We start from the raw sequence: 14,392 nt of genomic DNA on the forward strand, positions 1-14,392 counted from the left end.
AAAAAAATGATATTTTTGGAAATTCAAAATGGAGAAGATCCCCCTTTTCATGTATGAAAAGTGCACTTTTTCCAGTCATAATGAATATTTAGAATTTTATGCTGGTGGTAAGTATTCATGAAAAAGGTAACATTAGTGAATGGGCAGCATGAATTCTGGAAATAAACAACTAAAAATCTCACACAGTGTCCCTTTAAGACTTGTAGCCCAGCGGTTGCCGGTTCGACTCCCGACCCGCCAGGTTGGTGGGGGGAGTAATTAACCAATGCTCTCCCCCATCTTCCTCCATGACTGAGGTACCCTGAGCATGGTACCGTCCCGCCACACTGCTCCCTTGGGGTGCCATTGGGGGCTGCCCCCTTCCACGGGTGAGGCATAAATGCCATTTCGTTGTGTGCAGTGTGCAGTAAACACTTGTGTGCTCTGGAGTGCTGTGTCACAATGGCAATGGGAGTTGGAGTTTCCCAATCGGACTTTCACTTCAATGACCAAGGACTGTTCAATTTTGTTGTACTCGCTACAATGACAAATAATAATAATAAAAAAGATATTCTATGAAAATGAAACATTAGTTAAGCAAAAAACAGGCGGTATTTCATCCTACAGCAAAGTTCTTACAGAGTAGGACAATTCGGCAGTGGGATGGACCAGTTTACTTGTGAGCAGCACAAATCTCCTCTTGTAGCTAGGGTGAGGGTTACATTTCATGACATTTTACACTAACATTTAATAAGAAACTGCAGTCCCTTTGCCATAATGGCACAGTGCACAGCATGCAACACTCACCCCTGCAAGGACACCAAAGGAGCTGTGTGGGGGCAGTGTCAACGGTTTCGATCAGCAACCTTAAGAGGCTGAGATATGACGAGTGTGACAGCCATAACTTGTGACAACCAAACCTATTCTCCCCTATTCAGTGATGAATGGGGGAAGAGAAAAGCGCTGGTTATTCAGTCTCCCCACCCACCTGGTGACAAAACCTCAGCCTGCAAGCCTAAAATCCTTTACAGTATTTATACTTAACCCACAAAGTTTTGCCAAGGCTATTGTCATTATATTAATTATATTGAAGGAAGACATACTGGTTAGCATTTTCAAAGTATTTATTATCACATTTCCTTCATTCCACTTCATTAAGAAAAAAACAAAATGTTTTTTACAGATTTAAAATAAAACACACCATGCATATAAACATTCAAGACATTTAGCTCCCTCAGCTGTTTTAATAATAATACAAATAATTTGTTTTAAAAGTATGTGTTTTAACTTAACACCATATAACAACATTTTTAATTAATTAGGAGACTGCCATTTACTGTGCGCAAGCCAGCTTTTTCACTAATCTATGCAGCCAATGCAAAAAGCACCGCACAGCAATAAAACTAATCTGTTCAAGGCTCTCCTTTAAGCAGAGGTGTATATGTGTGTGTGAGTGAGTGAGTGAGTGAGTGAGATTATTATTAGTGTTGCTCTGAAGAGAAGCAGTAACCTCTTTCATCACTTACGGCCCCTCCTCATGCCTCCAGAATCTGAAAGAAACAAAAACGTTTTTAAAAACAATGGTGTTCACATTGAGTAGTGTAAAAGATATTAATAGGATGATTAACTATTGGACAGCAGTCCCAGATTCAAGTTTCCATTTTATCCCATCCAAAACATCCCCACATTGTCTTTCCGTCTCAGTCTTCTCTCTTCTGTTTCACTCCATTTCTTGTCCCTCACAGACCATGAGACAAGCCAAGCTTTCTCAGTGAGAAAAAAAAAAATATTTGCACAGTATAATTTGTCTTACACTAAAAGCGGAAAAGGGGGCCTACAAACTTAATCGTGGATTTAATTTCCATGAGTGACACCCGACTCAATGATTTGGGATTTAAACTGGATACACCCTTAAGATTGTGGGTCATTGAGTATACAGTGATATTCACTCCAGCCATATATAGACCTTTATGGGCCAGTATAGGTCTTCATATACCGTAGATGTTTTAAGTGTCAAAATAAGGGCTGATTCACACTTTCTGTGCGAAGGCGGAAGTATTTTTCTCTGGTTTCCCCATGGAAAAATGAGGAATGCATGAAACCACCAGATTAGTCCTTCCACAACAACATCGCGGTGACCGGGCAGTGATTGCAAAGGACACCACAGAAATACGTGCTGCAACTTGGAAATGGAACTCGGCATATTTTTTGGGGGGGGGGGTAAAAGGCACAAACACACATCATGTCAACTAACTTTCTACCTGGTACCGAGTCATCTGAGCACTCTGCTGGAAATAAATGGCATGAACCATGTTGTGAAAGGCAGATATGAGCACAAAGCTTAAACAAACAAAACCAGATTTTTTTTCTGCCTCCGCAACATTGACGTGGTGTGTGTTTGAGAATTCTCCCTAACTTGTCTTAATGAACAATTTGCAGGATTACACCTGACGTCACTTTGACCCAAGCACAGTGGAGCACAATGAACATAAATACTGTATATACTAGGGCTGCACGATATTAGAAAAATATGCGATACACGATAACATGACTGTATATTGTGATATCGATATTATTTAATATATACATATTTTCTCTTCTCTACTTTCCATTCTACAATTTATCATGTATGAAACAACTGAGGGCAATGTTTTATTTCCAACATTATTATATCCCCGAAACGCGGAGCGTCTGGGATGTAATGGTTTTGCGTGCGCCGCCGCGTCCGCCGCCGCGTAAGGTCTTTCGTGTTAACGCGATAACTTTTGAACGGATCTTTGGATTTGTCCTTTCCTGGTGAACCAGAAGCTATGTGTTGACGCCCAGGGGGCTGGGCTACACAAACCTTCTGGTACACCTGTGATTCGCTCTCCTCCTCCGTTTACGAAATAAACGGGGCAGCACGACGAATCAGGATCGTAGGGAGGGATTTCAGTGGGTATGACGTTTATCGAACGCAACTCCCTCCCCCAGGGTAGTTCGGCTGTGCCCGCCCCCTCCCTGAATCACAACAGTAATGGCGGCGTGCGAGGAGTTATCATGCGTCGGGATGGAAGCAGTAATTTCAGCGGTGTTATCCAAAATACCTCAAGTTGATTTTCTAAAGGATGTTGTTCTGTTTTGGTTCCCGACCTGGCAGCGCTTACGTGACGACACGTCCTACGTCACAAAGCTTCAACGTGAGTGGTCGAAGTGTCATGTCATTCATACTGTATGAGGTTGCTCCAACCGCATGCAAGCATCTTTTGACTAAACCCCGCCTGCGGAGAGGTGTGAAAGGGCAGTGTGCCAGTAGCCTGTTACTTACAGGCTACTGGTTCACCAGGAAAGATTTGTCCCAGACTTTTTGGGTGAATGCTCTAGAGCAGGTTCATGAACTGATTCGAGTTTGGAGGTCAACACTTTCAAGATGGCTGAATTCAAGATGGCCGAATTTTTGTTTGGCTCATAACTTCTGACCAGTCGGATGGATTTGTCCCAGATTTGGTGTGTTAATGCTCTAGGGAAGGTTCAGGAACTGATTTGAGTTTGGAGGTCAACAGTTTCAAAATGGCAGAATTTTTATTTGGCCCATAACTTCTGACTGGGTGGATTGATTTGCCTGGTACTACCTTATTTTAACAGTTCACCATTTCAGTGAATCTACCATATTAGGTACAGTGCAACAATATTTAATACCATGTAATACTAGTGTAATACCAGTGTAACAATATGCAATACCATGTAATACCACTTACACAAAAATACATGATGTAGTACAAAATTGGTACATGGTGTTACACTGGTATTACATGGTATTAAATATTGTTACAATGGTTATTACACTGCACCTAATGTGGTATATTCACTGTAATAGTGAACCATTAAAACAGTGCTACCATTTGCCCCATTTTTTGCCCCATTTTTTGCTTCATTTTCACAATAGTCATTTGGTTTTAAGCCTATGCACGACATTGATCTATGTATAGAGATTATATATATTTCTTTAATATTTTGTATTTATCATATACGTTTATGAAAAGGTGGACGGGAGAGGTAGGAATGATGGGGGACTGGAAGCGTTGCGTTTCGGGGATATACCTTAAGCAGTCGAAGGCGACTGCACAGGCAGTCTAGTTTTTATTTGGAAAAAACATGGCTTATATACAGCATCAACTTAAAATGTCAACCTTTTTAATACCTTTTTTAAAGTTTTCACCAAATTGGTTGTTATTAAAAATTAAAAAGTAGGTATCACAATATAACCAACTTTTGCGATACGTGTATCGCAAGCTGTGATATCGCAATATCGATACATTTTCGATATATCGTGCAGCCCTAGTAGAGTAGCTTCATACTTACTGCTCCCTTGCATCAGGCACTGATCTAAAGAATCCTGAATCATGAGCAGGTCTTCATCAGTAAACCTCCATTTCTTCACAACTCCACACGAGCTCTGATGAATAGGAGAGGGCCTCACTCCTGAACCAGCAGGACGGTATGGTATGGGAGCAAAACCTGTTGTCATTCCACTTGGAAATTTTTTAGTAAGGACCTTCAGCCCTGGTGAAAAAAAGAAAATAATTGAAATCTGACCACATGAGCATGGTTGGGGTTTTCAAATATACTACAGTATGTGAAAAAAACTACTTCCCCACCACCACCACATTCCAAACATTCTCAATGAGGTTGAGGCTTATCTTTTCTGTGGTGGCCAATCCATGTAAAAAAAGTATGTCTCATCGTCCCTAATCCATTCTAGTGCAATGAGTTTGAAAAGGGTCGAAACATTGGTATCAGCAATCATCCGTCTTTGGTATCAGGTCTAGGTTCAGCTACAGTAAGTGCTCAAATAATATCTGAAAAAAATGAATGACCTGAATGACCAGGTAACTCCATCAATGGATTTTCCTTTCCTGATGGCACAGACATATTCAAAGAAAGCAATGCCAGGATTTACCAGGCTCAATTTATGAAAGCAAGGTTCAGGGAACATCAAATGTACACATGAACTGACCACCACAGAGTCCAGACCTCAATCTCATTGAGAATCTTTGGGATGATTTTATGGCTTTGATGAATATTGGTGACATGCAACACTGCATGGAAATAAATCTCGACATTGTAGAAGCTTATTGAAACAATTTCTAAGCAAATGTATACCGTAATCAAAGCTAAGAGCGACCCAACAGCATGTTAGTATTTGGACTTTTTTTGATAGTGACTATTTTTTGTACAGACTGTATATCAGTGTTTCTCAACTGGTGGGTCGCGACCCAAAAGTGTGTCGCGGAGGGGTCATGGGTGGGTCGCAGAGCCTTGGTGTAAATTCAAAAAAAAAAAAAAAAATCCAACTTTTCCTGCAACAATTTACAACTTTTATTAGTGAATTCTGTGTCATCTGTTGTCATAGATACAATCTGAATGTTTATGCGAGATAGATAACGTGCAACCAGTCATTCGAGTCTTGGGTTCATTTTGAGAATTGCATTGAATTGACTTGAACGCTAAAAAAATTGGGTCGCAACCGAATGAGAGTGGAAAATGGTGGGTCCCAAGACTGTTCCAGTTGAGAACAACTGCTGTATATAATACTATGCATGAAAACTCACCTCCTGAGAGCATGAAAAGGTTCTCAAAGCCACGTTCACACATTGTAGTAGCTGCTTGGCTCGCTATTCTTTCATCGTCATCGTAAACAATGATGATCTTGCCAACCACATTTTTCTGTAGTTTTATTGTTAAAGATGAAATCAACTCTGTACTGTAACCAACTGATACAATTAATTAATTTTAAAAAATAGTACATTAATACATGTGTATAAGTCTAATATTAATTTAATGTGCTTAATGTGAAATAAAAAAAAGCCTCATTAACATATTCTATGCATGCATTTTGGGTTTGTGAGAGCTTCATTTAGGTATCTATGTGATGAAACAAACATCTTTTTGTAATACTGGGAAGTCCTTTCCTTTGAAAGAACACTGCAGTGTAACAGAAAAACTGCAGATGTGTGAGCAGCCCATTGATGATAAGAAGTTAATCAAGAGTAGAGACTTTGCAGAGCAGAGAATTATTTCCACGGACGGCTGTAAACGACGGTGGGGTGCGAGCCATTTATGTACATGGACCCTTGTCTCACTGGAACATCCATTAATCCAAAGAACATCTATTTTGTACTCATAAACGAAAAGCATGTAGTTTTAAGATTACAATTACCTTTCATCCTTACATCATACAGGACACTTAAATAAAAGGATACATAGAGTAGAACCTCCTTGGTAAAGGGATTCATTGTCCGTGACAGGGTTGCGATGGGAAAACTAAATGCTTCAAAAGAAGAAAATGAAGAAGAAAGAGAAACAATATGAAAAAGTGTAATCAGTAATATTACACAAATTACATGATTACACAAATTTCAAATTTTTAAATAAAATACTCACATGATAAATATATCAAATTAATTGCAGTATAGGCAGGAATATGTATAAAATCAACCCTGCACTAACTAGCCTTTTATGGTGTTGTCTCTCTAACTGCCAGAGGTATATTCCAACCCTTGGACACCCCCAACCCCGGGTTAGTACACACAGCTACTGCCATATTATTAATTAGGTTAATTAAAAAAGTAACCTTACTATACAGTATGTATGTACCTAACAACAAGTCAGCCATTTTGAAAGCACTGTGTTTCAGGGATGGGGTAGCCATGTCTCCACCCCTTCTGAAGTCCGAAGATTTGACTGGACTCTAATGGCTGATCAAAGCAATTTTCCGACCTACCTCGCCTGTCCCCTTAGCATATGTTTTACCTCAGAATTAATGATAACCAATGGTGTGGTTGTCCGCTTCACTAGGCAAGCGATTTTTGAGTTGTGTGCATGCAAAAATATGTACAGTAATTATTTGGACTACACAAGAGAGGTCGCATATCTGACATGTAGCCACTTTGTAGCGGTAGGGTCGGCTGCGCGCCCTCAGCCTCGGTTCACATCAAATATGTGAGACGCACATAGTAGCCTATTAGTATCACACAAAAACTAAAATAACTTTTCTTTCCTGACGAAAATGAGTGATCTTACGATGCCAATCCAAATATTTTAAATTCACAGCATGTGTCAAATGGAATCAGGATTTAGCTTGACTCGCCCCGTTTACTACCATTCAAATTTTTTATGAGTTAAGGCCCAATGGTCCGGAAGTAGAAGGGCGTGACTTAGGTGCCCCATATAACAAGTGGTGCCGTGCACAACAAGCCCCACCCCGATGGCCATTTGACCTTCTGGAAATTTTGCACTAAAGTTAACTGGGCCACTTGGGAGTTTTTCTTCTAAATCCAATCCTGTGTATGGAATGGATGTTGCTGCCCTATTCGGACGGGACTAGTTTTATGTATGGACATGGGGACATTGCTCTTCTAAATATTATCCTGTCTATGGACGTTGCGGTCATTGCACTACAAAACCACCATGGCCAAAAACCTTCCCCTTCCTTTGTCAATCTCCTCATTCCAAACAAAAACATATATGTCCTGTTTCTGGTGTGTAGGTACAATCATTGACCATTTCATTGACATCACAATATCACATGATCATTCTTCACAGTGTGGCGGAAGTCTACTTAACCTAAATAGAAACTTGCAGACGAAGACAATCTTGACCAGAAAATACCAAAGAGTAAAAAAAGTAAGCCAGCAACTCGTTTAAGTTACTTCCTCAAACATGTACCACATTTATGTGTGATGTTGTTGTCTCCAGTAATATGTGTGCAGGACATTTATGGGATGTTTTATGCTTAAACTTGAAATCACATACAAGACAAATTTAGATGTAAATGTGAACATAGTGGTAGTTGGTGGTCCCCTAAACTATACTAAGCATGTTTCAGGACCACATAAAACACCAAACAAACTACTAGAAATCCCAAGGGTGCTGTCTTGGCACGATCCTTACCACTGGTAATGTGACACTTTTCATACTGGTCTCGTTCACGTACATCCAACAGTAGGTATGGACAATCAGGGTAACACATCTCTAAGACCATTGGACTTGGGATAGGTGTGGGATTCACAAGGTTTGGTTCGCTTCTACCCAGGTCCAGCTCTCCAACTCCACTGATCACACTAGGAAAGAAGAAAACACATTTTTCTTTTTGTCAGTTTTAGAACCATACAGCATAAAGGAGAATGAGGGCCAATTTCAACATGCAGTTGTACAGTATTGCTCTCTCTAGAACCTCTGTTTGTCAGTTCCCAAATACGCATAATTGTTTTTGTAAAGCCCATTCTGAGGTCCTGGGCAGCTAATGGCCATGGGTTTGGTTACATATAGTTTGAAACGTCTTAACATACCCCATTACCAAAAGTTAAGTTAACATCAACACACACCTTACAACACAACACTCAATTTTGGATGACTTGGAGAATGTTAAGACTTTTCAAACAATATGTAAAAAGGAAGATGGCCCCTTTAGCTGGCAGGGATCTTGAAAAGGACTGAATAATACAAAAAGGTGTCTCCAGGTACTCTCAAGTCAAGGGTAGAGTGAGCAATACAACTGCATGTAGAAATTGGCCAGAATCCTTCTCTAAGGAATAATGCTGCCAATTTAGCAGGGCCTGAGTTTGGGGCATGGGATTGTGTTTTAATAATAAGAAAAGCTACCATCACTATAGGTGCCTCGCAGCTTCGCTATTTAACTATGACATTTCCAAGATTAATCACGATTTTAAAAAAATGCATCGTTTGACAACTGTAAGCAAAATAAAGTATGCTATGTTTCCAAAAAGATAATGAATTTAAGAATGTTGTGAGTCTTTTTTTTTAATCTTAGACCTTTTTACACCAAAACAAATCATAGGAACACAATAAAGTGCTGTCATGTCATTCCCCCTTTACCTCTGCAGTGTGGATCTAGCAGATAAGACAGAGTCTCCGGACTCATCATTAGTGGACTGGGTTGGCGTGGGAGAGGGTTGCAGTCTACTTGATGCGGACTCAATATCTATCACTTCCTCTTCACAGGCATAATCTGTTAATAATCAATAAAATATTGCAGCTGATTAAAAAAAATAGTACAGTTGAGTTATAGAAATTGAAATAGAAATATGGTTGGATAGTAACAGAAATACACAGTAGTTGAAGTGTGGTGAATATCGTTGAAGTGTGGTAAAGCATGTAAAAAAGTGCACTTGTACATTCTGTGCACTTGTACTTGATACTTGGTGCCACTCGCCCCCTCACTTTGTTTGTTAGTTAAAAAACAAAGAAATTATTCTAGTAACATCAGAAGTGGCTTGTAACCAGCTCTTTACAGTATCCTATATGACAGGTTTGACTCTATCCATTGGATGTAGAGTAAACTGGTCCACTTCGGAAAGACTAGGCCAGGGATGACTGGAGCACCCAGATACTTTTTAGTATTTTACTGTGGTGCAAACATAATGACTGACGTTTCGACGCCGTGTGCGTCTTCTTCAGAGTCAAAAGTTAGAAGACGCACACGGCGTCAAAACGTCAGTCATTATGTTTGCACCACAATAAAATACTAGAAAGTATCTGAGTGCTCCAGTCATCCCTGGCCTAGTCTTTCCGAAGTGGACCAGTTTACTCTACATTGTATACCGTCCTGGACTGGACGCACCAAGAAGGTTAGAGCGCAAGTGACTTCCTTTCAATCCATTGGATGTTTTGGTGAATCTAAAAGCCAGTGGACAAAGTCTAATTGTAGACAAATCTTGACCTCTTTTAGGTGCTTGAAGCAAAACTGATTAGAGTCAGATGATCAAGATCAGTAGTTCTCAACCTTTTTTAAACAAACACTCCTTAACCTCATCATAAGCCTCCCAACGCCTCCTTGACCTCATCATAAGCCCGCCAATGCCCCCTTATACGTAAGGTATTAAAATAAAATAGGCTAATGCCCCCCACCCCCACAACGCCCCCTGGAGGGTCTGCAGAGCTCCCATTGATAAACGCTAATCTAGATGAATGAGAATCACCGGAGACTCAGTACCTTCTTCCTCTCCATCAGTAGTGTTGTCAACACTGGAAACTGAGGCAACTTGTAGCACCTATTAAAGAGATAGTATTTGATTACTTTTTGCAGTTGTTGTTCTTAATTGGCAGTCTTGGGACCCACAGTTTTCCATGGTCATTACGTTCTAATCCAATACTTTGATGTGCCTTTGGAATCTTCAAAGAATTATCAAAAATATATCCATGCATTTGATAACATGCATCAGCATTTGCATTGTTTGCTGACATACAACATAGCTATCAACAACCAGAGAGGAGTATAAACCATGCTTAACTCTCTCTTGAACATCATACCATGGTAATTTATTCAATATTGCATCTTGTTTCAATTTTGTGACTGGCAATACAAGGGTGAATGAATACATTTGTACACCACAGCTCTAGGCCCACAGTTGAGGATGGGATTGAGAGTGCACATAGTCAGGCATTCTGAAGCAGGCTGCTTACAAATCCACCAAATAATGGAGACAGTACCAAACAACTTTGACAGAGAGCCCTTGACTTGACAAGCGAAGAAATGACTTTACAGCAAGCACACATTTTCAGGCATAAATACTGTCCACTCACCAGCTGAGCAAAAGTTGTCACTTTGAGCCTCTTGAAAAGTTCATTCGATCTGTATCTATAATCTGGACAGTACAACATCACTGAATGAGTCATTGGCCTTGTTTACGTGAGACATTTAACTCAGAATTAACTCAGTTTAATTCTGCTTTGAAAATATTGTGTAAACACTTCACAATTCTGAATTAAATGAAAGTGCAATGTAAACTCAATGGAATTCTGAATTATTAATCATGTAAATGTGCCCAGTGTGTAATTTCCCAAATACAGTTCATTGGGAGCTTGAAGCAAAATACACCCAAACTACTGTATCTCCCCTTCTTCTTAATGGAGGATGTGCAGTAAATTGGAAATGTACAATGGAAAAATAAATCAAATACATCTAAAACACAATACAGCAGGCAGTTTGGTCAGGTGGTGAACAGGCCACCAGACATGAAATAATGGATTTAATTATTTAATTAGCCATGTTTATTAGCCCATGCACGTAAAGTAAATGCTATAAATGCACTACAACACCCACTTGATTCAACTATCTTCACTATAAAACAAGAATTAATGAAGTCAACAGTACATACTTTTCTTCATTTCTTCCAGTCTCTCTTTCTGCTTCGTCAGGCTGCAGCCTATTCAAGAAATCAAATCAAGACATACAACATCACACTAACACAAGACAGAACATGTAAGGAAAATCACGTTTCCTATTCATTCATAATCATCCAAGTTTCTATGATTAGGTGTGTGAAATCAAAATAACATTTAAATAACAACTGACCCTTCATGTATAGGTAGGCGATTGGGTGTCGCTTTACTGACTTTACTTGACATTTTGGGGTTCCAGATCTTGGAAACTATGTAGTGGTTACTTTCAGCTGGCATTCTACATAGAAACTGCTGGTCAGGGCGCCAAGTGATAGCTACCGGTTAGGAGGCAGCCGTGCCTACCACAATATTCGGATGTAGCCCCTGACTGTTTTCCTGTCCTCACCTGTACCTCAACCCAATCCGCCTTCTCGTGTTGTGTGTTGCCCCAGCACTCTGGACCCCTGGTGATTGAGCCCTCCCTGCTAGCACCGATGGATGCTACTGGGTCATCTCTGCGCGTGTACACCCAAACACACTCCCTTCCCCCAAAAACCTAAACGTGACACAACTGGGTCCTCGTCTGTCTAGTCCTTGACAGGCAAGGCAAATCCTTTGTCCCACAGCCCTACCGATACTTTTAAAATAGCAAAGGTACTATTTGGGGAAGATCCCTGTTACATGCATGTAAAAATGAATATATCCAAGTAAAACAGAATACTTTGAATTGACTGAGGTAGTAAATAACCTGGGAAAAGATTGCATTTGTGAACAGGTCGCTTAAATTTTGGTAATTACATATAACTACTAAAAAAACAGACCTTTAGAAAGACAACTGATCCTCAAACTGTTCAGAAAACCCCTAACATTGGTCAACAGTGGCCCTATACAGCACATAACACTAGCCTACTTAATTAATGGGAAACCTTACACTAAAATCGCTTTGTTTTTTTAGAGGGTTTGCAATGTGACGTACTGTGGGCTTGTTGATCATGATCTTTGCCACAGGGTCATCCTTACAATATCATAGTGTACCTACCTGTATCCAGTCTTGACTTCACATGCTGGTATCGTGGATTCTTGGGAATCTTCTTCTTCAAATACTGTGGAGACAACAATATACCACATACATACATACACAACATACTGTATAAATACCAAGAAAATGTCAACAAAAATTAATTACTGGAATGACAGTCAAACAGCTTGTATAATTTTACATGCAGACGATTAAAAAGGTATCACTGCATCATACTGAATAGCAAGTGCCACAGCCAAGTATTTTTTTTAATCCTGGGAAGTGGTATACATTTCATTGGTAATAAAACTGGAATATTAGCCCACCTCTTTATTGCCGATGTTTTGTGCTGAAGACATCACCACAGAAACCAGTTGCCAAAAATCTAAAACAATATATAATTAATGTTATCACATAATTAAACAAAACATGTCAATCACTTCATACACATGCAGGTTGTGACTAAATGTAACTTTAAAGCTTAGTAGTTGTAATCTAAATCCAAATAATTTTAAAGGTATGGTCAGGTCTGTTCATGGCTAATCTTCACTGTATGGAGTTGCTATAATATACATGATTTTCAAAAAGATTTGTTTCCCCCTCCGCTCAGAGTTTACATCACTGAGCCTTAATATGGCACTGCTCAGTGCTGCTCAATGACACGTTTGGTATACAGTTACACCAGAGGCCTACAGGAAGAAAGAATTGATCATCTCTGGTTACACACGAAACATAGGAAGGTAGAAAGAGTTTCCACAGTTTAAAAAAAAGCAGGGGGAGGAGTGACTTGTCTATGGAGCAGATGTGGATCAGATATAATGCGTATGACCTTTACACACCAGGCTACTATGGATGCTGGGTGGTAGCTCAGTTTTATGACAAGTTGAGCAGACCAGCCTAGCTGCTTATGCTGAGCAGTAGCATAGTAGTTACCAGACCTGACTGTGGAATTACCAATTACAATACAGTACAATAAGCTACAATAATATGGTACAGTGCTAGAAATTGGCCAGTATTCTAGGCCTACTATCCCATACGTTGCCTGTGCAGCTGGCTCAGAAAAAAGAGCAGCTGTCTTAGTGATGGAAATTGATGTGATGGGACCAGCTTAGATCAGGGGTGTCAAACTCAAATAGACCGAGGGCCAAAATCAAAATCTAGAGCGAAGCCAAACTCAATATTTATTTGAAAGAAACTAAAATTGCACGCACGCACGCACACACACACACTACTCATTTTTAAAGTTCACAGATTTAAATGTGCCTGCACATATTCTGATGCATTTGAGCGCGAGCTGTTCACTGGCCTGGGGCCCACTCATATTCCTGTGATGCACGGATAAGCTTAATCATGTTCAAATCCTAATATGCTCATGGGCCAAATAAAATTACTTAGAGGGCCAGATTTGGCCCCTGGGCCTGAGTTTGACATCCCTTGCTTAAATCCTCACCATTGACCTATGATATTAACTCAAATGAATCTAATAAAATCTCTCCACTGCAGCATCATCTATGTAGATTGGCTGATGTGGCTTTTGTTGCAAGTTATCCTCCACAAGCCACCATCCACCATGACATGTCAATGGTTTTAGTCAGCCTCCACTCACTGAAGATTGGTTAAGCTTACCTGTCTGAGCTACTAAGCTGACACTACCAGGTACAAAATTGAAGCACCTGCTCATATAATTGCCTAGATTTGTACAAAAAATTACAATAACCTAGCAACCTATTAATCAGCCCTTGACAGGACTTTCTACTGGAGCCAAATTATCAGTCATGGCTACAGACAAAAACTGATACCATACATAATGGGTGTTTATCTATATAACAAACATAAAATGAAGTTTCATGACATTGGGGCGTTTGGTGAAATTAAAATGTAGGCCTAATGCCTTTAGCATCGTTTGAGGAAAAGATGGATGTTTGCTGACTGACACTTCAATACATTCAACTCATCGAACAACAGTGGCCCAACAGTTGCAGTGGCCCAATTCATACGTAGGTAACATGCACACACGACTTCAAAATATATTGTTTGCCCGAAGAACACAGATGTGCCTTATTAAAAACAAACATTACTTTACCTTTCGGCGTGCCACACCAGTCTACACTTTCAGTGAATGAAAAGTAGTGCGCACATGCGCATTTTTGAGTATTTGTGGCTACTTCTTGTTACCAAGCAACTTGCTTGGGCTAACGCCGGTCCTCCTCCTGACAGTCTCAAAAATATAGA

The 14,392-nt window shown here is 39.9% G+C and overlaps 1 protein-coding gene across 1 annotated transcript; it reads right to left on the reverse strand.

Moving 5' to 3' along the window:
• Positions 1–1,085: 1,085 nt before the first annotated feature.
• Positions 1,086–14,325, reverse strand: cep41 (centrosomal protein 41). The gene is made up of 12 exons (XM_063197755.1): positions 14,244–14,325; positions 12,487–12,545; positions 12,182–12,245; positions 11,139–11,186; positions 10,564–10,625; positions 9,974–10,031; positions 8,857–8,989; positions 7,912–8,081; positions 6,222–6,289; positions 5,571–5,685; positions 4,321–4,521; positions 1,086–1,529 (listed from the first exon to the last, which is right to left on the reverse strand). The coding sequence occupies exons 2-12, from the start codon at positions 12,517–12,519 to the stop codon at positions 1,498–1,500; spliced, it is 984 nt and encodes a 327-aa protein (XP_063053825.1). The 5' UTR covers positions 12,520–12,545; positions 14,244–14,325; the 3' UTR covers positions 1,086–1,497.
• Between the last annotated feature and the right edge of the window lie 67 nt (positions 14,326–14,392).

The sequence above is a fragment of the Engraulis encrasicolus genome, chromosome 4, assembly GCF_034702125.1.
Source record: "Engraulis encrasicolus isolate BLACKSEA-1 chromosome 4, IST_EnEncr_1.0, whole genome shotgun sequence".
NCBI classification, from domain to species: Eukaryota; Metazoa; Chordata; class Actinopteri; order Clupeiformes; family Engraulidae; genus Engraulis; species Engraulis encrasicolus.